At 39.9% G+C, this 22,783-nt stretch overlaps 1 protein-coding gene across 2 annotated transcripts in view; it reads left to right on the top strand.

The window, feature by feature from the left end:
- The window catches only part of grhl1 (grainyhead-like transcription factor 1), an 85,284-nt gene extending 62,866 nt beyond the window's left edge, over nt 1–22,418 (top strand). For both annotated transcript variants that reach the window (XM_078213150.1, XM_078213149.1), the window contains exons 10-17: nt 4,415–4,573; nt 6,468–6,555; nt 7,105–7,232; nt 9,366–9,403; nt 10,729–10,814; nt 15,089–15,174; nt 17,072–17,136; nt 19,080–22,418. In XM_078213150.1, the coding sequence (XP_078069276.1) occupies nt 4,415–4,573; nt 6,468–6,555; nt 7,105–7,232; nt 9,366–9,403; nt 10,729–10,814; nt 15,089–15,174; nt 17,072–17,136; nt 19,080–19,194 (765 nt within the window). In that variant the 3' untranslated portion in view covers nt 19,195–22,418. The remainder of the gene's footprint in view (nt 1–4,414; nt 4,574–6,467; nt 6,556–7,104; nt 7,233–9,365; nt 9,404–10,728; nt 10,815–15,088; nt 15,175–17,071; nt 17,137–19,079) is intronic.
- Nucleotides 22,419–22,783: the final 365 nt, after the last annotated feature.

Here is a 22,783-nt window from a genome sequence, read left to right as displayed (position 1 = left end):
AAAATCAGAACAGAACTCTTAAGATACCATATAGTACAGTGCACAACTTATTACAATTAATAAAAATTCCCCAGGAATTGTTTTGTTTTTGGGGCATTTCCAACCTTATGATAATAAAGCTATTGATGAAAATATGGACACAGCACAATATCCATGACAAAGCCTGATATTATCTTGTTCTTAGCCATAACAATTGTCCTATTCAAACAGCTTAGTTGTATATTGGTGACAAATTTGCTGGGCCTTTAGGCTGAGTTTTGATTAATAGCAGAGGATGGACTGTTGCATTTGAGCCTGCTCCACCATTCAGTAAGCTCTTGGCTGGTCTGACTGTAACCCCCACCCCCGTAACCTCTTTGTTTATCAATAATCTATCTAGCTCTGCCTTGAAAATATTCAGACTCTGCATCCATTGCTTTTTGAGGAACAAAATTCCAAAGACACTCAACCCTCTGAGAAAAAAAAAATTCTCATCTCTGTCTCAATGGGTGACCTCTAATTCTAGATTCTTCCACATCCCCTCAGGATCAATGCCCCTCAGGAGCAGGAAGATTTCAATGAAGTCACCTCTTACTCTTCTAAACTCAGGTGGACACAAGCCTAGCCTGTCCTATCTTTTCTCATAAGATAACTTGCCCATGCCTAGTATTAGTTTAGTAAAGCTTTTCTGAACTGCTTGTAATACATTTACATCTTTCCTTAAATAAGGAGACCAAAACTCCACACAGTATTCCAGATGTCATCTCACCAATGTCCTGTACAACTGAAACATAACCTCTCTACTTTTGTGTTCAATTCCCCTTTCAATAAACAATAACGTTCGATTAGCTTACCTAATTTTTTGCTGTACCTGCATGCTCGCCTTTTGCGATTCATGTACCAGGGGACATCCAGGTAGATCCCTCTGCATCTCGGCGCTCTACACTTTTTCATCATTTGGATAACATGCTTTTTTATTCTTCCCACCAAATGGACAGTTTTATATTTGCCCACAAGAAACTCCATTTGCTAGATCTTTGCTCATTCACTTAACCTATTTATGTATCCGAGTAGCACCTTCTGTCCTCCTCAAAACTTACTTTTCTTTTGATCTTTGTGTCATCAGCAAGCATATTTTCGATCCCTTCATCCAAGTCATTTATAGAAACTGTAAGAAGTTGAGGGCCCAGCACTGATATCTGTGGCACACTACTAGTTATATCCGATCAACCAAAAAAAAAGACCCATTTTAGGTTACCTTTTGTTTCCTGTTAACTAGTCAGTCATCTATCCATGTTCAGCTTTATTATCAAAATGCAAGAGTGGGTGCTGAGCAGAAGTTGCTGAGGAAGTCAGCAGATTATTGTTTTATTTATCTACATCAGTGTATAAAATATCAAGCAGTTAGTCGAGTGCAAGATTTTATTCAGCATATACACTGGGCAGTGTATTGTCATTTTGACTGAGATGAATCATGTCAATTTCATCACCAAACTCTAGTATCATTAGCTGGAATGCTGAACCAAGAATACAGGACAATGTATCTGGCTGTGGAAAATCTACTGCCCGTTGATGCCCCTGTACAATTTATCTGAGGATCTCAAGTCCTAGAATCAAATCTGGGAGACTTCTAACAAGGGGACTTCACAGTAACTTCATTGCACTGTTAATGTAAGCCTACTTGTGACACTAATAAATTTTAAAACTTTTAAAACTTTAACATGCTGTCAAATAAGGAGAAAAGAAGTTGTTGCTGCACAGCATCCAGCAGAGGGCACCTCACACTGCAAAGGAAAATACAAGTAGGTAAAGTCCATCCTTTGAAAGATGTGTCTAAACACGATTAATGGTTTCGGCTATCTGAAGCAGCATTCCATCTACAACAGAAGCAATTAGGAGCACAAAACTGTCAAATTACACTTGTGATAACTTTATCTATGGGTGTCATCTCTTTATATCTAAAGATTTTTAAAATCTTGCTAATACTATTTGCATTCAATTTGTATGTCACTGTCGCTGACAGTAATAACTGTGCATGGAATGTTTGAAGGAGCTGATTTGAATGTCCATTCTTCCTTTAAGACTTCTGTTACTCTTTCTCCTATTTTGTACCATGTCTGTCACATTAACTTAGGGATATGGGCATTGAAAAACCTGAAGGCTGTGTTTGCAGCTGCTACATCTGCACTATTGCCCTACCTTGGAGTTTTAAAATTATTATTGGTTCTGGGGATGTTGGTGTTGCTGAAAAGCCCACATTTATTGCCTTAGTTTCCCTGAGGTGATGATACTGGGCCCTCTCCTTGATCTGCTGGAATCCTTGTTTTGGTTGGTTCATCAATGATGTTGGCTAGGTGAGCACATTAAAATATTTGGACTTCTGTGGAGCTCCTGTAGTGATGATCTGTGGACTGGATTGACTGGCTTTTTGCACCCAAAACCAATTCTCTTTGCAGCAATTATGACTGCAGCCACTGGTTTTATTCTTCAACTTCCATTGACATCAGCTTTGCAAGGGCTCCTTACCACCATACTTGCTCAACTGCTGGCTTGATATTACAGGAAGCAACATTCACTCTGACATTCAGCTCTTGTGCTGGTTGATGACTCACTGGGGAGAGGTTAATGAGACACTAATTGGCCAAGTTAGATTCATTTCGCTTTGGAAGACATAGCTGAGTAATCTTTCACATTGTCAGGTAAAATGCTACGTAATTGTTCACGTTGCCAGCTATATGTGGAATAATCTTCCGCATTAGGGTGGGGGGAGCACGTGAAAGGAGTGGTAATGAGGGGAAGTTAAATCCTGAATGTCCTGGTCAGAATGGTCGCTGGAAGGACGGGATAAGGTAGTTGGGTTGATTCTGTTCAGCTCATCAACAACAAATGCCACTGTGAGTAGAAATGCAAGTGTGGATTAGAGGACATCAAAGCAACTTTCGAAACATGTCTCTTTTGTTGTTTTCAATGTCAGAAGATTGCAGGTTCAAGCCCCACTTTAGGTTTTGAGAATGTAATGTGGGCTGTCAATGCAGTGCACTGAGGGAGTGCTGCATTGTTGGAAGTGATCTTGATCTCTTCATTTGAAATGCTAGATTGTGGGGAGCAATTTTTAAAAATTCATTTGTGGGACATGGGTGTTGCTAGCTGCCCAGCATTTATTGCCCTTCCCTAATTGCCATTGGAGGGCAGTTGAGAGTCAACCACATTGCTGTGGCTCTGAAGTCACCTGTAGGCCAGACCAGGTAAGGACGGCAGACTTCCTTCCCTAAAGGACATTAGTGAACCAGATGGGTTTTTCCGACAATTGACAATGGTTTCAGGATCATCAGTAAATTATTAATTCCAGATATTTTTATTGAATTCAAATTCCACCATCTGCCGTGGTAGGATTTGTACTCAGAACATTAGCTCAGTTTCTGGATTAATAGTCTAGCGATAACACCACTAGGCCATCGTCTCCCATTAATGTAAGAAAGTCTAAATTCTGAATAGAAACACTCTGTTAAAGCTGGGATTAAATATTTTGGCTCTAAATGTGTAAACAAGTATAAATACCAAATGTGATTAATTCATCTTTAATTAAGGGGGAGACAGTGGCCTAGTGGTACTTGTAATCCAGAGGCCCAGTCTAATGCTCTGGGGGCATGGGTTCACACAGTAAGAGTTTTAACAACACCAGGTTAAAGTCCAACAGGTTTATTTGGTAGCAAATGCCATTAGCTTTCGGAGCATTGCTCCTTCGTCAGATGGAGTGGAAATCTGCTCTCAAAGCATGGGTTCAACCATGGCAACTGGAATTTTAAATTAATCAATAAATCTGGAATTGAAACCAGTCATCTCAGTGATGGTGACCATGACAAACTTCATTGATTGTTCACAAATGTCCTTAAGGAAAGAAAATCTGCCATCCTAATCAGATGGGGCTACATGTAGCTCCAGGTCTGCAGTTGATTCTGAACTGCTCTTTGCGATGGCCTAGCAAGCCACTGAGTTCAAGGTCACTTAGGGATGGGCAACAAAGCTAGCCTTGCCAGTGACACCCACGTTCCATAAAAGCAATTGTTGAAAAATCCAAAGAACATTCAGTGCATAAGCTAAAGTCTGCTGAAAAATGGTTTGCGCATCTGATCTAGAGATTGAAGGGCTAATATTGGAGCATGCAGCTCATGGTACAGACTCAGATTGGTGATGAGCATGGACTGCAGAATTGGCGCTACAGTCTTCATCAGTGCGGTCTCTTCTAGTGAAGCTCTATGTTGGAAATGGAGCCTTGCAACATTAACCTGTACATTTTCCACTTTTGCAGTATGGTACTGCAACAATAATAAGAGCCAACATTTGCTATAGTCGCATGACAGCCAGAAGTATTTTTCTACTTAACTAAGTTAGTGATAAAGTAGTAATCATAAGATTTGACTGCTTCTTCTTTTAGATTTTTATCTCAGTCAACTGTCTCAGCACCGATTTCTCATCTCAGAAAGGAGTCAAAGGACTACCATTGAACATCCAGATCGATACATACAGTTACAACACCCGAAGCAACAAACCCATCCACAGGGCCTATTGTCAGATTAAAGTCTTCTGTGACAAGGTATGTTAGTGGAGTAAGGGGCCTAATTCTATCCTTCATGGTGCTATTTTTGGCAAACATAGGTCACAGTCAGAAAATATGCCTAGTTTGCACCAAGTTCTTAATTGCTGTAAAGCTGCATGCCAGAAGCATAAATTTGTAATATCTCCTAATAAATAAGCAGTAAGGGAATGATTGAATGCATTGCATATGGAGCAGCAGCATTACTTCCTCCACCATTTTATATTTTGTGATTGGAAGCGTTGGCCGTGATGTTCAGCCAAGTATTTAGTTCCCAGCCCTTCTTGCACCTGGGATTGCATGGACCAATGAAGGGGTACTTTCTCTTTCAGAGTTTTTAATGGAACAGCTTGCCCCATCAGGAGTGGCACCTTGCAAAATTCCCCCTTAAGGTGGCTGAATGATCACAACCTGTACAACTGTGACTACACCTAAACTTCTAAACAATGCGTTATTGGTTGTAATGCAATTTGGGATGACGTGTGATTGTCAAATGTGCGCTATAAATACAAGTCTTTCGTTACATTGAACAATGTTTTGCACGAAATAAGTTTGGTAGATCGCAGAATATCAGGGCAGTTATGCAACAGTATAAGCATTCACACCTGCAAACCTATAGAAAGTTACAACATTGTGCACATTATCCAGTGTTGTGTAATAGAGCAAATGATACCTTGTATACAAAGAGAAAAGGTGTAATAATCAAAATGACCTTTTGCCATACTTACATTCCTATACAGTTGAAAACTAAGTGATAAGTACGACTAGATGTGTAGAGAAAACAGTGCCATTTTCTGAATGCCAGCCTTGTTTGGGTAGGAGCCTCGTAAAGGCAAATTTAGCATTATTTATTCTGAAGAACAACTAGGGATGGGCAATAAATGCTGACCTAGTTCAGAGACATCCACATCCTGTAAGATTAATTTTTAAAAAGATAATGCAGGTAATTTTGTTTTTTGATGGTGTAAAACAATGATATCAGACTGGTCACCTGTTATACATCAATTGTTGTCAGTGGAAATTAAAATTGGGAGAAGTGTAAAATGTGTGTTTTAGTCAATGGGGTCCATTTAACACTTGCCCAAAGTTAAAATAACCTCCAAACTAATGAATACGTTATTCACCAACTGGCTTTGATCTTAAGGCATGGACCATGTTCTTCTCCCCATGGTTCTTTGTTGCACAAATTCAAAGTTTAAAGTTTATTTATCAGTGACACAAGTAGGTTTTCATTAATGTTGCAATGAAGTTACTGTGAAAATCAAATTCAATGGGGCAGAGGTAGTGATGCACTATCAATCAAGCAAAGACTAGTTTGTATGCAAGAACAAATAGGCTTTTATTAGCAAAAGACTTGGAGCACACCCATGCCGATGAACTGGTCCAGAGACTGAGGCAGGGGGTGGGGAGCAGTCACCTTTATACCTGGACCGGGGGAGGAGTCCCAGGCAGGGCTGGCAGGGGCATGTCCAGGCATGTCACACACGCACAGGCAATAAGCTAACAGTGGTTTACCACAGGTAGATTCCTCATTGCAAAAGTTGGATATTATTTGTAGTATATGTAGGGAGATATCGCCTTTTATTTGCTTGCTATTTTATAAACTAGCATAATACCAAGGATTCTTTCCAGTGAACATCCAACCAGAACTTCGTTACATATTATTCAGATAGTGGAAGGAAGGTTCCCCCTTGGTGCTGAGTCACTGGTGTTGCAAACTGAACTCCTATATGCAAGGACATGTGTTATAATAAAACTATGTGCAAGGAATTATATTGGTGGCCATGTTACTAAGATGATCTGCTTAGAATGTTTTTGCTTTAATGCAATGTAAATAATCTTGGAAATAGTAGTGAAATAATACATTTTTTTCAACCTGTCATTGATATTACAGGGTGCAGAACGAAAGATACGTGATGAGGAGCGTAAACAATCTCGTAAAAAGTCCAAACACACTGATAGCAGTTCCCATCTAAACACCTGTGAGTATTGGAGTACGTAAAAGTTACAAAACCAGGTGAATGTGCGTGGATATTGTAAAGAGTAAAAAATGTTGGATTGTGCAGAGAATATTTGAGGTTACAGATTAATCTAGGAGTTTATATAATTTTATGATTTTAAAAAAGTGACAATCAGTTTTTCAAATAAGAGCAACCTGTGAATTTTGCAAGTACTTTTTTTTTCAAATTGACTGTAGATTGGCTGCATTTTTCAAGTCATTGAAACAAAGGGTAAAAGTTTCAAAAAGATGATCCCTGCCAAAATGTAATGGGTCAGGAAACATTACAGCTTCAGTGGGTTTTCCCAAGGCTCTTTAACTGAAACAAGGCATTAGCAAACTATTCCCAGGTTCCTGACGTGACACCAGATTTGTCAAAAGCAAAGATTTCTAATTAAAGAGACACAAGCATGGGCTACAAGGGCTATAGGAACGTTGGTATATAAAGGTTCAAATCCCAGCCAGTGCAATTCACCACTGGTCATTGCACAATCCTCTTTGATTATTCTCATTTTGTGATTTATGTTTTCAGTCCAGGACCAAAAGTTGCAGCTGATCCCCAACTTCAAGCAGACGGAAGCCACAATCTTCAAATCAATTCCAGATCTTGTCACCCAGCCAGTTCTTTTCATCCCTGATGTGCAGCAACGCACTGTGCATGTATGTCTCACCTTTAGTTTCATATGAGCTTGTTTGCAATATGTTTCGGTGATGACTTTGAACCATAGCTAACCACATTTAGCATTGCAATTACAAGTTTTTAGGGTCCAGATCAACAACAACCTGTCCTGGTCCCCTCCATGTCGACATTATAGTTAAGAAAGCCCACCAACGCCTCTACTTTCTCAGAAGACTAAGGAAATTTGGCATGTCAGCTACGGCTCTCACAAACTTTTACAGATGCACCATAGAAAGCATTCTTTCTGGTTTTATCATAGCTTGGCATGGCTCCTGCTCTGCTCAAGACTGCAAGGAACTACAAAATGTCGTGAATGTAGCCCAATCCATCACGCAAACCAGCCTCCCATCCATTGACTCTGTCTACACTTCCCACTGCCTCGGCAAAGCAGCCAGCATAATTAAGGACCCCACATACTCCAGACATTCTCTCTTCCACCTTCTTCCTTCGGGAAAAAGATACAAAAGTCTGAGATCACGTACCAATTGACTCAAGAACAGCTTCTTCCCTGCTGCTGTCAGACTTTTGAGTGGACCTGTCTTGCATTAAGTTGATCTTTCTCTACACCTTAGCTATGACTTTAACACTACATTTTGCACTCTCTCGTTTCCTTCTCTATGATCGGTATGTTTTGCCCGAATAGCGTGCAAGAAACAATACTTTTCACTGTGTGTTAATACATGTGACAATAAATCAAATCAAAAACATAATGCATTACCTGACAACATTGCTGATAGGCTTCTGACATTTCCCTTTTTAGTTGTGGTATAAGCAATGTTTTTCTGATAAAATAGGACGTGAACGCGAATGGCCCATGACATTATATGTTTTGTGTTTTTAAATTGTTCACTATGAATACTTAATTGATTTGTTGGATTTATGATTTTAATACATAATATTCTATTTTTTTTCAAATGCACAAAAAAAAACTGCCTCCTCTATTTGTACCTTGGATAGGATTTTCTTGTCCCACCCACTGTGAGAATCATTGCACGTGGGATGGACCAGCAAAATGTCTGTTAACTTTGGGTGGGAATTTCCAGTCCTGCAGTGGGTGGGACCGGAAAATCCCACCATTCATTATAGGAGCTTGTAAGCAGGTGAGTTTTGCTTCTCAAATGAACCCAATATCATCCACATGCTGCCCTCTGCAATACCATCTGAAAATAGAGCTTCAGTTTCCACATGTACACTGACAATGCTCAGCTCTACCTCACCACCATGTTTCTCGAGCCTTCCTCTGTCTCTAAATTGTCACACTGCTTATCAGATATTCAGTACTGAATGAGTAGAAATTTCCTCCTAAATATTGGGGAAGACTGAAGTCATTATCTTTGATCTCCACCACAGATTCTGTTCTCTAGCTATCAATTCCATCCACTGCTCAGATTGTTTGTAGCCTTAATGTCACATTTGACCTGAGTTTCAACCACAAATCATGCCATCACCAAAACTGCCAATTTCCATCTCCACAACATCGTATAACTCCATCCCTGTCTCTGCTCTTCAATGTCCTCAATTCATGCCTTTGATACCTCTAAACTTGACCATTCCAAAACACTCAGGGCCAGCCTCTCACATTCTAACTTCCATAACTTTAAGGTAATCTGAAATTCACCCATCAATCCAGTGCTTGCTGACCTACTTTGGATCCCAGTTAATGCCTCAGTTTTGGAATCCACATCTTGGTTTTCAAATCCCTCCATAGCTTTAGTCCTCCCTATCTCTGTGATTTCCTCCAGCCCCCTTAGATCTCTTTCCTCCCCTCATTCGAGCCTCTTGGGAATTCCTGATTTTAAATGCAAGCCATTGGTGGATGTATCTTCAACTGCTTCGCCCAAACTCTCAAATTGCTTCCCTAAACCGCTGCACCTCTCTATCCTCTATTATGCTCCTTAAAATCTATTCTGCTCTAATATTTCTTTGTGGCTTGATGTTAAAATTTTGTTTTCAATGCCTTGAGGCATTTTGTTACGTTATAGGTGACATATGAATGTAAGCTATTATTGATGCAAGCTCATCAAGATTTTTGGTTAGTTAAATCTGAACTTGCAGATTGGTTGGTAGAAGCAGGAATATTGAAGTTAGTGATGTTATCTTGTGTCTTTTCACAGGGGTTCCCCGTTGGGTCCGAAGAGATAGAAGGCGAAGGGTGAGTTAGTTGTTCAACTAATTTTATTTCTGAAAGTTACCAACAACGTATGCAATACAGCAGAGCTATAAGGTTGTAAGCCTTTTGTACTCACTGAAAAGAGAAAGGAATTGTGAAACAGGAAAGCAAAATTAATTATTTCTTTGACTTTTTTCAGTATGATATAGACACAGCAGTTGGAGGAAGGCACCTTGATAAAATAAAGTATTTAATAGGGATTTCGGTAAATGTAAATTGCAGCAGAACAGAAATCCTCATTGGTTCAAATATCTCAGTTGTAGATTCTTGTATTTCCCCCTTTCTGCCATTATCTAAATTTGCGATGCTGTTATTTAAATTCAAGAGTTGCATTTAGAGAGTATCACTTGAAAAAATAAAGCAGATAACATGTTCCTCATTAGTACTTTCCTACCAGTGAGGACCAACTTCAGTTTTTAGTGGGCATGCACCCACTCTACAGTATATACTCACTCACTTTATTATACAATGGCCGAGATATATCTGCTGATTGTAGAACAATGTTTGCACTGATTACTAGGTGTTAACATTAGGATTGCCAAATTTATAACTTTTCACCATTTTCAAGCCCTATAAGTAAGGACTTTACTTAGAAATGTGGGACTGTTCTATCATCCGACATCTATTGTTTTTTTGGATGGTTCTATTTCTTACTGGTGATGAGGTGGCCAGACAAAAGCAGCTGTTATTCTTTGGGCAATGGTAGTTTTCTACCCACTGGGTGTACCTAGCACCTCAGATAGTCTGTGAGTCATGTCTTCTCCACCCATGCTACCAAAAACAAGACCAATATCCATCTCTGCCAATTGTCTGGATCATCATGCAATGGTCAAAGGTGAACAGGAAGAAAATAGTTTATGAAGGAGCAATCTGGGAAACTAGTAATATTGAATGCATTTTAGGTCCCCAATTTAGGATACAAGATGAGTCAGAACATTAAAAAAATGCATTTTGAAATAAAGTCTCAGATTGGTCCAGGTCGACTTGTACTCCTAGTCGTATTTGAAAGGCTAGTGTACCCTTCAGAGCCATCGCCTTATTTCACTGTTTATTCTACCAAATAATATCAGTCTCAAACCTCTGAGTGCCCTTTATGCATATACACATTCTATTTGTAATCAATTTTCAGCAAATCTTTATATTTCACTTGTTTCAACAACCTTTTTGTACATTAAATCAATGAAAATTACAAATTTGACAACCCATAAGTGGGAAATGTAGGAAAAACAATCTTCAGAAAAGTGAATTGTTAATGAGTGGCGATTTATTACTGGAACTCTGAACAGTACATGTAATTAATCTTTCAGATCAGGGCTGAAAAGGCTGTCGTACATGTCTGATGAAGAGTTTGGTTCACACAATAAGATCCTCAGGATAGAAGAACCGAATAAAGGTAAATATTTCTAGTAGACTGGAGATAGGGAGCAGTGCTGAGGGACTAGCTCTATTATTCCATGAAAATTTTAACTGGCATGTAGTAGAAGTGAAAATTATAACAATTTTGTGTAGTCCATATGAACATAAAGTAGGTAATGGGAAGAGGAGAATGGTTTTCACCAGTAAGTAGTGTGATTCATTTTGGTTTGGGATGTAATTTGCTCCATTTCGTTCTTTGTAAAGAAAACATTATGTAGGCTTGACATGATGCTGTGTGATTGCAGTGTCTCCTGATGCTTCAGATTTTAAATCCTTATCCTCATGTTGACATCCCTTCATAGCTTTACTCCTGCTTATTGTTGCTGCTGCCTCCTGGTCTGACACCCACTTCCTCAACTCTCCATTCTTCTTATTTTAACCCTTTGTGAAACCCCCCTCCATGTCACAATTGGCAGCCATGTTTTATTTTGGCATTTGCTTTGACAAACAATGGGAGGAACACCCTTTTATACCCTTTTTGCCATTTGTAAGTGGGCAAAGTCTAGACCTGATTAGGGGCACGGTTAGTAAGTTTGCAGATGACACCAAGATTGGTGGCATGGTGGACAGTGAGGAAGGTTATCTCCAATTGCAGCGGGATCTTGATCAATTGAGCCAGTGGGCTGACGAATGGCAGATGGAGTTTAATTTAGACAAATACGAGGTAATGCATTTTGGTAGATTGAACCAGGGCAGGACTTACTCAGTTAATGGTAGGGCGTTGGGGAGAGTTACAGAACAAAGAGATCTGGGAGTGCATGTTCATAGCTCCTTGAAAGTGGAGTCACAGGTGGACAGAGTGGTGAAGAAGGCATTCGGCATGCTTGGTTTCATTGGTCAGAACATTGAATACAGGAGTTGGGACGTCTTGTTGAAGTTGTACAAGACATTGGTAAGGCCACACTTGAAATACTGTGTGCAATTCTGGTCACCCTATTATAGAAAGGATATTAATAAACTAGGAAGAGTGCAGAAAAGATTTTCTAGGATGCTACCGGGACTTGATGGATTGAGTTATAAGGAGAGGCTGAATAGACTGGGACTTTTGTCTCTGGAGTGTAGGAGGCTGAGGGGTGACCTTATAGAGGTCTATAAAATAATGAGGGGCATAGACAAGGTAGATAGTCAATATCTTTTCCCAAAGGTAGGGGAGCCTAAAACTAGAGGGCATAGGTTTAAGGTGAGAGGGGAGAGATACAAAAGTGTCTAGAGGGGCAATTCTTTCACACAGAGGGTGGCGAGTGTCTGGAACAAGCTGCCAGAGGTAGTAGTAGAGACAGGTCCAATTTTATCTTTTAAAAAGCATTTCGATAGTTACATGGGTATGATGGGTATAGAGGGATATGGGCCAAATGCGGGCAATTGGGATTAGTTTTGGGTTTTTTTTTAAAAAAAGGGCGGCATGGCCAAGTTGGGCCGAAGGGCCTGTTTCCATGCTGTAAACCTCTATGACCTGCTTTGAATATGAGGCACGGGAAAATGACTCAATCATGTTGCTGTGAGAGTCTCGCTGAGATTCTTGGGGTTGCAATCCAGGTGGGGGTTGAGTGTTTTCTCAGTGGCATTCTAACCGTTATCACAAGGCTTATAGCACTAATCCTTTCCCGTTCTTTCTAGAAACTTTCTAGTCATATTAAGGAATTATTCAAGGATGCCACAAATAGATGGATGGAATGACACTCTCCCTGTGTCTGCGTGGGTTTCTTTCAGGTGCTCTGGTTTCCCCTCTCAGTCCAAAGATGTGCAGGTTACGTGAATTGGCCATTCTAAATTGCCTCTTAGATATTCCGAGATGTGTCGGCTATGGGGATTAGCACGGTGAATATGTGGGGTTATGGGGAATAGGGCCTGAGTAAGATGCTGTGTCGGAGTGTCAGTGGAGACTTGATGGGCTGAATGGCCTCCTTCTGGACTGTAGAGATTCTATGATTTAATTGATTTGCAAAGTGAAAGCACAATTTGAAATCTATTAGATAATTTCCCATGGGTGAGGAAATTCAATTGGCTAAAGTAAGCTGCACTTAAATTAAATTTCTTACAGTGAAGGAGAAGATAAATCAGTTGATTGAAATAGATCACATGCTCAATGATTGTCACATTGTTATGCTGCAAGAAGTCAAACTTAGTGACAGGGGGCATATTCAGATCCAATGTGATGAAAGGGGAGAATATTTAGGTAAGAAAGGGTCTCTTCTGTGTAGGAATCTATGTGGTCATATTCAGTCAGGCGTTCTTATTGTCTTAAAATATTATTTGTTCGAGTGAGTTGATGATTGTTGATTGATTTTGGATTCTCAAACAAGGAACAAAAGTCATTTTGTGAATACCATTCACAACAGTTATTATCTATTGGAAGGGGCAGTAAAACCCATGGTCTGCAACCTGATCTGCATATGAACAATACCTTTAACACATTGATGTGTAACTAGCACTGGCCATTATGATATTCCCTTAATTCTTCTCTTCACTAGCAAAATCTTTAGTTTTTCCTCATTTTTAAGTTTTATTTGCTTGCATTAATTCCATATAGTCCAATCTCCTCTGTATTTTTAATTCTCTGAATTTTGTTTGGCTTTTTGAGCCCCTCTTTTGTATCCTAGAAGCTTAAATAGCTTTGCCATTTGTGTGTTCAGAACAATGCAGTTAACACAAACCGTGCGTAAGCAAGAAGTCTTCTGTACTAATGCTTAGGTTGTATGTGTTTGTACATATGTATACGTTTCTATAGCACTTGGGGCAAAGGGGGTCAAAGGATAGGGGGGAAGGCGGGATCAGGCTGTTGAGTTGGATGATCAGCCATGATCACAATGAATGGTGGAGCAGGCTCAAAGGGCCAAATGGCCTACTCCCGTTCCTACTTTCTATATTACACAGAAGCCTGATTACATTTAGGTCAATTTAACAAAGAAAGCTTAAATCCTTGGGGAATTTATTTTGTGCGTGACGTGGGCAGGCCAGCATTTATTGCCGATCCCCTGAAGGCATTTAAGAGTCAATCAAAGTGCTGTGGATCTGGAGTCACATAGACCAAACCAAGTACGGTCAATAGATTTCTTTCTCGAAAGGACATTAGTGAACCAGGTGGGTTTTGTGACAATTGACAATGGTTTCATGCTCATCATTAGACTTTTATAATTCCAGACTTTTTTTATGAATTCAAATTTCTCCATCTGCCATTCATGTCTCCAGAGCATTACCCTGGATCTCCGGATTTCTAGTGCAGTGACAATACTACTATGCCACTGCCTCCCCAATGTGCACTCCCGATTTCCTTGCACCATTAAATTGAAATATCTTGTCGCTGACAGCAACTCCTAGGCACCTAATACTTGATGGCCGGACAATTATTTTATGGGTCTCCATGCTGGAAGTCTGATCAGTCAAACTGGTGTATTTCCTGGGTCAGATCCATTTGCAGGCTCCTGGAGGCATTCGCACCTGCACTTGGGAGCTTGCTGTTTGAGATGAGGGGGGGGGGGGGGATGGGATGGGGTGTTGTTTGGGTAGGGGTTGGTGTGAATAGAATTCTTGCTGCTGCAGGAGGGAAATGCTTGTAACTGTTTAAAAAGATGCAAGCAGCCTTGAAGATTTTTTTAAAAATATTCAAATGACACATTACCCCACAAGTGCTTCCCATCTTGTCACAAGGAGCAGTTCTGGCCTTTAAGTGACTAAATGTTCATGCATCATGTGAAAGTAGAATCAAGCTCCCCTCATATAATGACTTTTCTTTGTTGTATATTAATAACTGGCAGCACAATAGAAAGCAAAGGGCATTTGGTGCTGGGTGCAGTGTACTTTTCTCAGTGTGTATCTAAACTCAAACTTTGTTCACAAGCACTATGTTGACAGCCACTGATCTACAGACTAGATCCAGCACTGGCTCGGAGAGCTGGACAGTGAAAAGTTTCAAACTATGTGACCTTCCTTCTGTTTGAATTATGATTTTCAATGATTTAGTCATTCAGATTAACATTGATTTTCTACTGAAGTAGAACATTCACTCTGGCTCTGTCAAAATCCCACATTTGACATGAGTTATTTCTTGCATCTTATGTTGATGATACCATAAAATCATGATATCTTTTATAAGTCTGAGCCCTCTTTCTTTCCAAACTCTTCAAAACAAAAATAGGCCATACTGTATTGTGCTATTGTGCTTTAGTTAACAGTGACAGAAAAGGTATCACAAATGTCTGGAAGGTCTTTTTATGTTTTTATTTTATATTCAGACTCTCACTTTGTTTTCAGTTTTGCTTTACGTGAGGAAGGAATGTGAAGAGGTGTTTGATGCACTAATGTTGAAAACTCCTTCTCTGAAAGGCCTAATAGAGGCGGTAAGTAAAGGAATTTCCTCTTATTTTTTCTGATTCCTTCACCCACACAGGTCCTTAGAATTCCTACAGTGCAGAAGGAGGCCATTCGGCCCATTGAGTCTGCACCAACTCTCTGAAAGAGCACTCAGCCTAGGCCTATTCCATCCCCGTAACCCCACGCATTGATCATGGCCAATCCACCTAACCTGCACACCTTTGGGCTGTGGGGGGAAACAGGGGCACCCGGAGGAAACCCACACAGACATAGAGAAAGTACAAACTTCACACAACAGTCACTCAAGGCCAGAATCAAACCTGGGTTCCTTGCATTGTGAGGCAGACTGTGCCACCATGCTGTCCCAGTGAAAACAGATCTAAATGTGAATATTTCTCATAGAGGAGGGCCTTGTAGCCCTTTGGTACCAAGTGATGCTGCAGTGCTTGCAGTATCCACAGAGGTTTTTAAAACATATGTTTCACAGCGCACTAATGGGGGGGGGAGAATTCTCACTAAATATATAGGGAGCATAATTTCAACATTTGCCAATAAAATAAACCTTAGAAAGTAGTGAAAATGGTAAGAGCAGATTGGAGAAATACTCAGGTGAAGTTTAATGTAGAGAAATATGAACTGATGCATTTTGGAAGGCAGAATGGAGGGAGGCAATGTTAAATAGTACAAGTTAAACAGCAAATATCTGGGTGTTCATATACAGAAATCTTGTAAGATGATAGGACAAGTCGATTTTAAAAAGAAACATACTGGATTCCTGGCTTTATAATTAGAGGCAAAGAGCACAAAACCAGGTAAAGTTTTATAAATCACCGGTGAAGCCTCCATGGGTGTGTTGTCCAATACTGGGCACTACGCTTTAGGAAGGACCTTTTAGGAAGAGAGTGCAGAGGTGATTTACTAGAATGGTACCAGGGATGAGGGACTTCAGTCATGTGGCGAGACTGGAGAAGTTGTGATTATTCTCCTTAGAGCTGAGAAAGTTGACAGATTTGATTACAATATTCAAGATGAGGAATTTTGATAAGAGAGGGAGGAACAGTTTCTACTGGCAGGAAGGTCAGTAACCCGAGTACATGGATTTAAGATAATTGGCAAAAGAACCATGAGAAGATGAAGAGATTTTTTTTTGCTTAATGAGGTCTTATGATTCGAATCATACTCCACTTACTGCTTCTCCCCCGTTTGCCGCCTCCCTCCCACTCGTCACATCCCTCCCTGACCTGACCCCTCTCTCCTCGCCACTTCCCTCCCCAACCCCTCTCCTCGCCATTTCTCTCCCTGACCCCCCTCCTCGCCGCTTCCCTCCTCACCGCTTACTTCCTGACCTTCCTGTTTGCCGTTGCCGCTGCCTGTTCCACTTGCCGCCACCACCCTCCTCAATCCTTTGCCCCTCTCTCTTTTCTGAACCCTTACTGCAAGGAGGGTTTGGGAAAGGGGCAGAGATATGAATAAAGTGAATGAGGGGGCAATAAGGAAGGTCAGGGTGAGAAACACCGAGCAGGAGAGGCAGTGAATGGAAGACTAGATGAGTGGGCCACAGGAAAGGCAAGTACTGAGTGAATTTTAGCTGTTAATTCCACCTGATTAATCATGCCAGACTTGCCTCTCATCTATTGATCTCCTGCCAGGGGAGTTTAGCATTTTTTTGCTCGTGGACTAGAGTGTTAGTAAACTTCATTTAACTACCAGGATGTGCGCGGTTGTGATAATTAAGTGCACAGCACTTGACAGACTTTTGTACCAGGCTTGCAACTGCTGGGGAACTCTGGAGTCAAACTACTCAATTCTTTCAAAGAATGAGTACAGACACATTGGGCTGAATCATCATCTGCTCTGTTGTATAATTCAATGAAATCACAATTACTTTTAAAAGGACCACCTTGTTTTTCGATGTTATTTTAGATTTCAGAAAAATATGAAGTACCGCTTGAGAAAATTGCAAAGGTCTACAAGAAATGCAAGAAAGGGTGAGTTCGTGCTAATTTGCAGTTGGAATTGGTGGTATGGGGAAAATCATTCTGCAATAAGTTAATAATAAATATATCTGGTGTTCCTCTAATACAGCTTCCATTCTCAATCCGTTGAGTCAGAGAGCTGCAAACATGAATGCACCTAATACTAGATTGTCTCATCCTTCATTCTTAGACTTGACCAAGTTTTTAAAAACTACAATTCTTCCCCTGCCTCTGCTGTTCCTCTAGGGTTGTCCTGGAGGGGAGGAGACAACTCCATGTTCCATTTCTCCATGATAAACTGCTGCATCAAAGCCTTTCCCCATTACCTTTATCTTCCCCTCCAAATATGAAATACTTGTGGATCTCTATCATTGAGACTATCTGCAGAATTGCCTCTAATTTCTCTATCCATCTGTCTCACCCATTCGTAATGCTGCTGTTTCATTCATTCCAAACCTATTACTCCAGCAATCTACAGTTCCTTGCCAGTTTCCCTCTATCTGCCTTTTTTCTTGATTCCCTCCTCATCCTAACTCCTGATCACTCAGCTTTAATGGCTTCCATTTTTGCTGACATTAATAGTACGCTTTTTGTTAGCTCCGTCTCTTTGTCTCTTTCCGTCTTTTTAGCAGCCCACCATTACTCATTTGTGCTCCTCAACAGCAATCCAGTTCCTAACTTCCCTTACATCCATAAGGTCCTTGAATATTTAAACGTTTTTCAATTTTATCTCTATCTCTCTCAAACTCTTGTACAAATCCTTCAATTCAGCTTATGTCCTTGCTCAAAACACTAGGACAGCTCTGGTTAAAGTTACAATTGGCATCTACTGTCACTGTAACCATCATGTGTTATCACTGATAGCATTCTCACCACCCCCAGTATGTGTTGTGGTTGCCCACAATATTCTATCCATTACTTGTCCTGTTATCCTGATCCATGGGACTACACTTGTAGTTCCACTCCTATCTCAATGAAGCTCAGGGCTTTACAATAATGGAATTGATTCCAGCCTTTGCAGTGGCACCTTTTGAAGCTCCCCAAGTTTCCTTTTCTTCATCCACATGGTGCTCCTTGGAGGTATCCATGAAGAGAGATTGTTGATGACGCTCAGCTCTTCCTCACCACTGATTTCCTTCACCTCAACACGTATCTGTGTGACCTATTAAATCAAGGATAAGTCAAAGCTTTCTCCAGCTGAACATCAAAACCAAAATCTTTGTTTACAGTCCCCAGCCTCTGTTCTTCTTCCATTGATTCTATCCAATTAACTCCTTTCCCCTCTTTTTTCCACTTTTAAAAGTGTGCAGCTATAGGGACTCATCTGAACATGCTGGGGGCTTCCTCCTGAGTTTCGGGTGAGGGCTGCCTGAGATCTGGAACCACCACAGCAGTGGGTCGGGGGTGCATCTGTAGGAGGACCTTTGAGATTTGGTATCCTGGAGGGGGTCCATCTTCCAGCCTCAGAATGTGCCAGGAGATCTGGATTTTCAATGTGGCAGCTGGATACAACAACATACTGTAAGCCATCCAGGCCTGCCTTACCACTGAATATGGCATTAAACATCTGGGTGCATAATTAATGAGGTCGGGGCTGGAAGATTTGGTGTGTTTTATCACCCTCCTCCATAGCGGAAACTCCATGTTCCTGCATCCACCAGGGCACTTAATCTCCATCCATTTTTTCTCGAGTGTGGAATGTTTTGCCTCCTTTTAGCTCTTCCTCCTTCTAACGGTCTTATGGCTTTGAAAGCCCATGCTTGGTGTGCCTTAATACAAATGAATTCATCCAGCTCTCTTTTCAATCTTAGTGGCCCCGTAGTAAAGCATTTGGGACCTTTCTGATCACGTTGCCATTAAAAATCTGAAAGTGTTAAAATGGCATAAGAACATTTCAGCATTTTTTAAAAAATTGTCAAAGAGCTTCTATTGACATGTTCTCATTCTGTTGCTAGCATCTTGGTGAATATGGATGATAATATAGTGAAGCACTATTCTAATGAAGACACATTCCAACTCGGCATTGAAGAAATTGCAGGATCCTATAAGCTCATCCTTGCTGAGATTTGAAGAGAATTGATGAGTAGTTATTTTCTAGCCCATTCCCAGTCTTATGCATTTATTGGCCAGGCTAATGCCACACATGATGTGAGAATAGAGGAAAAAATACAGCAGGAAAATATCACATGATGTTTACCAGATGTACCATGTAAGTCAATATTAACCTCCCAAGTGAAATTGTGTAATACCCTAGCAAGTATTATTTGTAATCAAAATCACTTGTGGCAAACTGTCACAATAAAGTAAAAGTGAATTGCTCCTGTGCAATGATCCTTGGGCTTCCACCAATAATTTCTCTAATCCTTTTCTATTCATTCCCAATTCCTCAATTAAATTCTTCACCACTGTGATATCTACATTGATGTAAACAAAATCTAGAACAAAATGCATAGAGTATCTCAGTTTTTGGTAACCAAAGAACATTTGCAATACAAACCCATGCCCTTATTAGACTTGTATATATTATATATAAAATAAAAAGTGCATAGCAGTGTCTTTCAAAGGTGGAGTACATCTTGGGGTTCAGATGATAACAGTTGAACACCCTGGTGCATTTACAGTCTTGTAAAAGATGCCTCGATAATTGTGTATCCTATATTTTTATTATGGAAAGCAAATCCTGTTTTGTCTCAATTCATGTCTTGTCTTAAGTTCAGATTTTAGAAATTTAAATGTTACATTTTATAACTTAATCAGCTGCAGGAATTAACATTTGAGACAGAGCACTTGAAGTATGTTCTTTGTTTCACTTCACACACAAACGGTGGTAAGACTCCTTTCTTTAGGTGTTGGACTGCCTTAACTACAGGAAAATGCAGTGAATGGCTAAAAGACAAGCCATAGAATTCAAGCCATGTTTCTGTGTATATTAAGTGCAATATATTATCAGAGAAATATATAACTTTGTACTACCTTTTATCATTGTTATTTACAAAAAAAGGTTTACTAAGGATGAGGGTCTGGGTCTTTAAGTTTTACAGATAAACTGTAATGTTTAATCGTATTTAATAAAAACCTCAGCTGTATTTCTAAATGTTTACGATGGAACATTTTTTTTAGAAAAACAGTTAAGGCCAGTTTAAAATTGTTTTGGGTTTCCTGGGAAGATGTAAATAGTTTTTAAACCTGCATTTTTCTTTTCCAGTAATGTTCCAATTTGATAGCGATGAGCAATAAATAGGTCACTGCAATCATAAATAAAGTTATCCCATGCTGGAGTAATTATAGAAATGTTAACATCAATTTGTTAGAGTCTAGTACATTGTGTAAAACTTGTGTAAAGTATAAACTAGATTTTACAGCATCCTTGCCATATGAAGGACTCTACTATTCTTCTAAAACGAAGCGTGTATTGAAAGGTTACAGTACGTCGTTATCCTTCGGCAGCTGATTTGATTTTGAATCTGAGAACCAATAATTTCAATAACCATAAATAATTTTAAAACTTGCTGAAATATTTTTATGGCATATCTTTTCCTCGCCACATTGTAAATTTGTTGTGCTCATGTTACAAGCGCAGTTGCACACCTGTACATGCAAACGTCTGCAGTAGCCTGCTTGTAGGACACTGCTGAATGCTTTTTATCTCGATCCAAGTTTTAATTGATAATTAGTGGATTTAAATTTTTTTAAGCCCTTGGCAGGCTCACCCTTTGCACTGTATAGTGTGGAACTGAGGTTTACAGACCCCCAAGGACTAAAAGTCTGAAAGGTGCACATTGTGTTGTAAATAACACTGGAAATTCTGGCTGCACGATATTGTGGTGTCACAAGGAGATTCCAGACTTTGAATTTCAATGGCAGCATCCATGCCCCTAGGAGCACATTTTGGGTGACTGCTCGCTGAAGAGACCACGTACTGTGGCAGGGCCACGTGGGCTACTGCTTCTCACCTGCCTCAGCAATAAGCAACAAAAAAAAAAATCTCCTAGTGGCCTTTCTGTATGGGGCCAAATTATATTTTATTTTCAAGGGCCCCTAAACACCCAAATAACCCCACAACCAATATTTGGCGGCAGGTACAGCCAATAATCATACTCCAACCGAATGAAAGGATAGGCATGCAGGAACTCCTGCCAAAGGGGGTCCTCGCCATTTCCATTTCTGCACTCATTCATCTTGCAAAGGTGGGACAGAAAATCCCTGATGTAAAGCCAGGTCCTGGCAGCTCTGTATCCTGGTCTAATTTGTGGCCCTTCTAATGCACTCTTGTCATTGTGCTGGTAAAATTGGATGCATTTTTTACCATTTTTACCACTGAGTGGTCCCAAGTTTTATTCTTAGTCTGTGCCAAGTTGACTGACTTCAGCTACAATGAGGAATGTGACAATTGGATGCAGCCCCCATAATTCGAGATGGGAAAGGTTATCAGCCAGAGCTGTCATTTTACATTGCTCTAAAGGGCTGCCTGTTGGACATGTGTAGGGGGGCATTGATTCAACTGTGACACTCCTATGATCAGATGTTACATTGACATTCATTGTCTGAAAGAGTGACCATTTGGCCAAAGTGCCAATCATTGACCTATATCTTGTACTATATCCTGTATTAGAAAAGGAAATCTTTGAACTGAAAAATAAGCAGGCCATGATTGTGTAACATTTTGACAAACCCTCTGGCAGAACAAATTTGGATGGCTAGTGATATGATAGTGTTGTCTGTAAAATGTGTTTTAAAGCTGTACAGTTGTTAGAGCAACAAGTTGTTCCTAATCAAACCTCATATTTGTGACCACAGCAGCAGGATACTGAAATATTTTGACAAAAGAATTCCCTTACTATCAGATATTTTTGTTAGTGCCCCGCTGCAGAGAATTATCAAAACAAGTTCTTTGACATTCATCAACTTGTGAATCAAACAAAAGTGACAAATACAAAACAATTGAATTTACTCGCTAAATAAAAATGTTCAAAGAGCAATGTCTGGCAAATAAGGGCCTAGCCTTTAATTGCTAAGGAAAATAATTATTGTAGTTTTATTCAATTGTGTGAGAATGAAAGACATCTCTATATGTACAGTTTTGGTAAGAGGTCATGTTACAATTGAGTATCAGAACACCTGAATCTCATGCAACTGCAATTCAATCCAGAAGAAAATGGAAATGGGCTTATTTGAAACTGTTTTAATTGTATTATTGAACTTGTCTTTTCTGATTTTTTTGTGATATGCATTTGAAAATATGTATTCAAACTTTATTGTATACCAAAGGGAATAAATTTTATATGGCCATTTCTACACTGAGTCACAGTTATTGATACATTTTTATGGGGTTTAAATACAAACTAGTGAATTGTGGATGATTCTGTGATGAACAAAACAGATCCATGATCAATCAACTTAATTATGCCACCTATGTGCTAATATATGACAGCTATCACCTTTTGTTTCATCCTTGCACATATCATTTTGAGAGCACCCTGTAGGAAATGAAAAGGAAAACAATTTATAATCCACCTTGAAAACAATGCCTTCAAAAAGACCTAAAGCTATCAGACATTTTGGGGCAGCTTTTCCTCTTTTGTGTTTGGTCGTAAATAATCCTGTGAAGAATATGTACTGGGAAATCAGGTGAGGAGAATCCCACAACCTAATGGCACCC

The sequence above is a fragment of the Mustelus asterias genome, chromosome 5 (genome assembly GCF_964213995.1).
Source record: "Mustelus asterias chromosome 5, sMusAst1.hap1.1, whole genome shotgun sequence".
NCBI lineage: Eukaryota > Metazoa > Chordata > Chondrichthyes > Carcharhiniformes > Triakidae > Mustelus > Mustelus asterias.
Note: the sequence above shows the minus strand (reverse complement) of the source record. Positions and strands in the feature narration are given on the sequence as shown.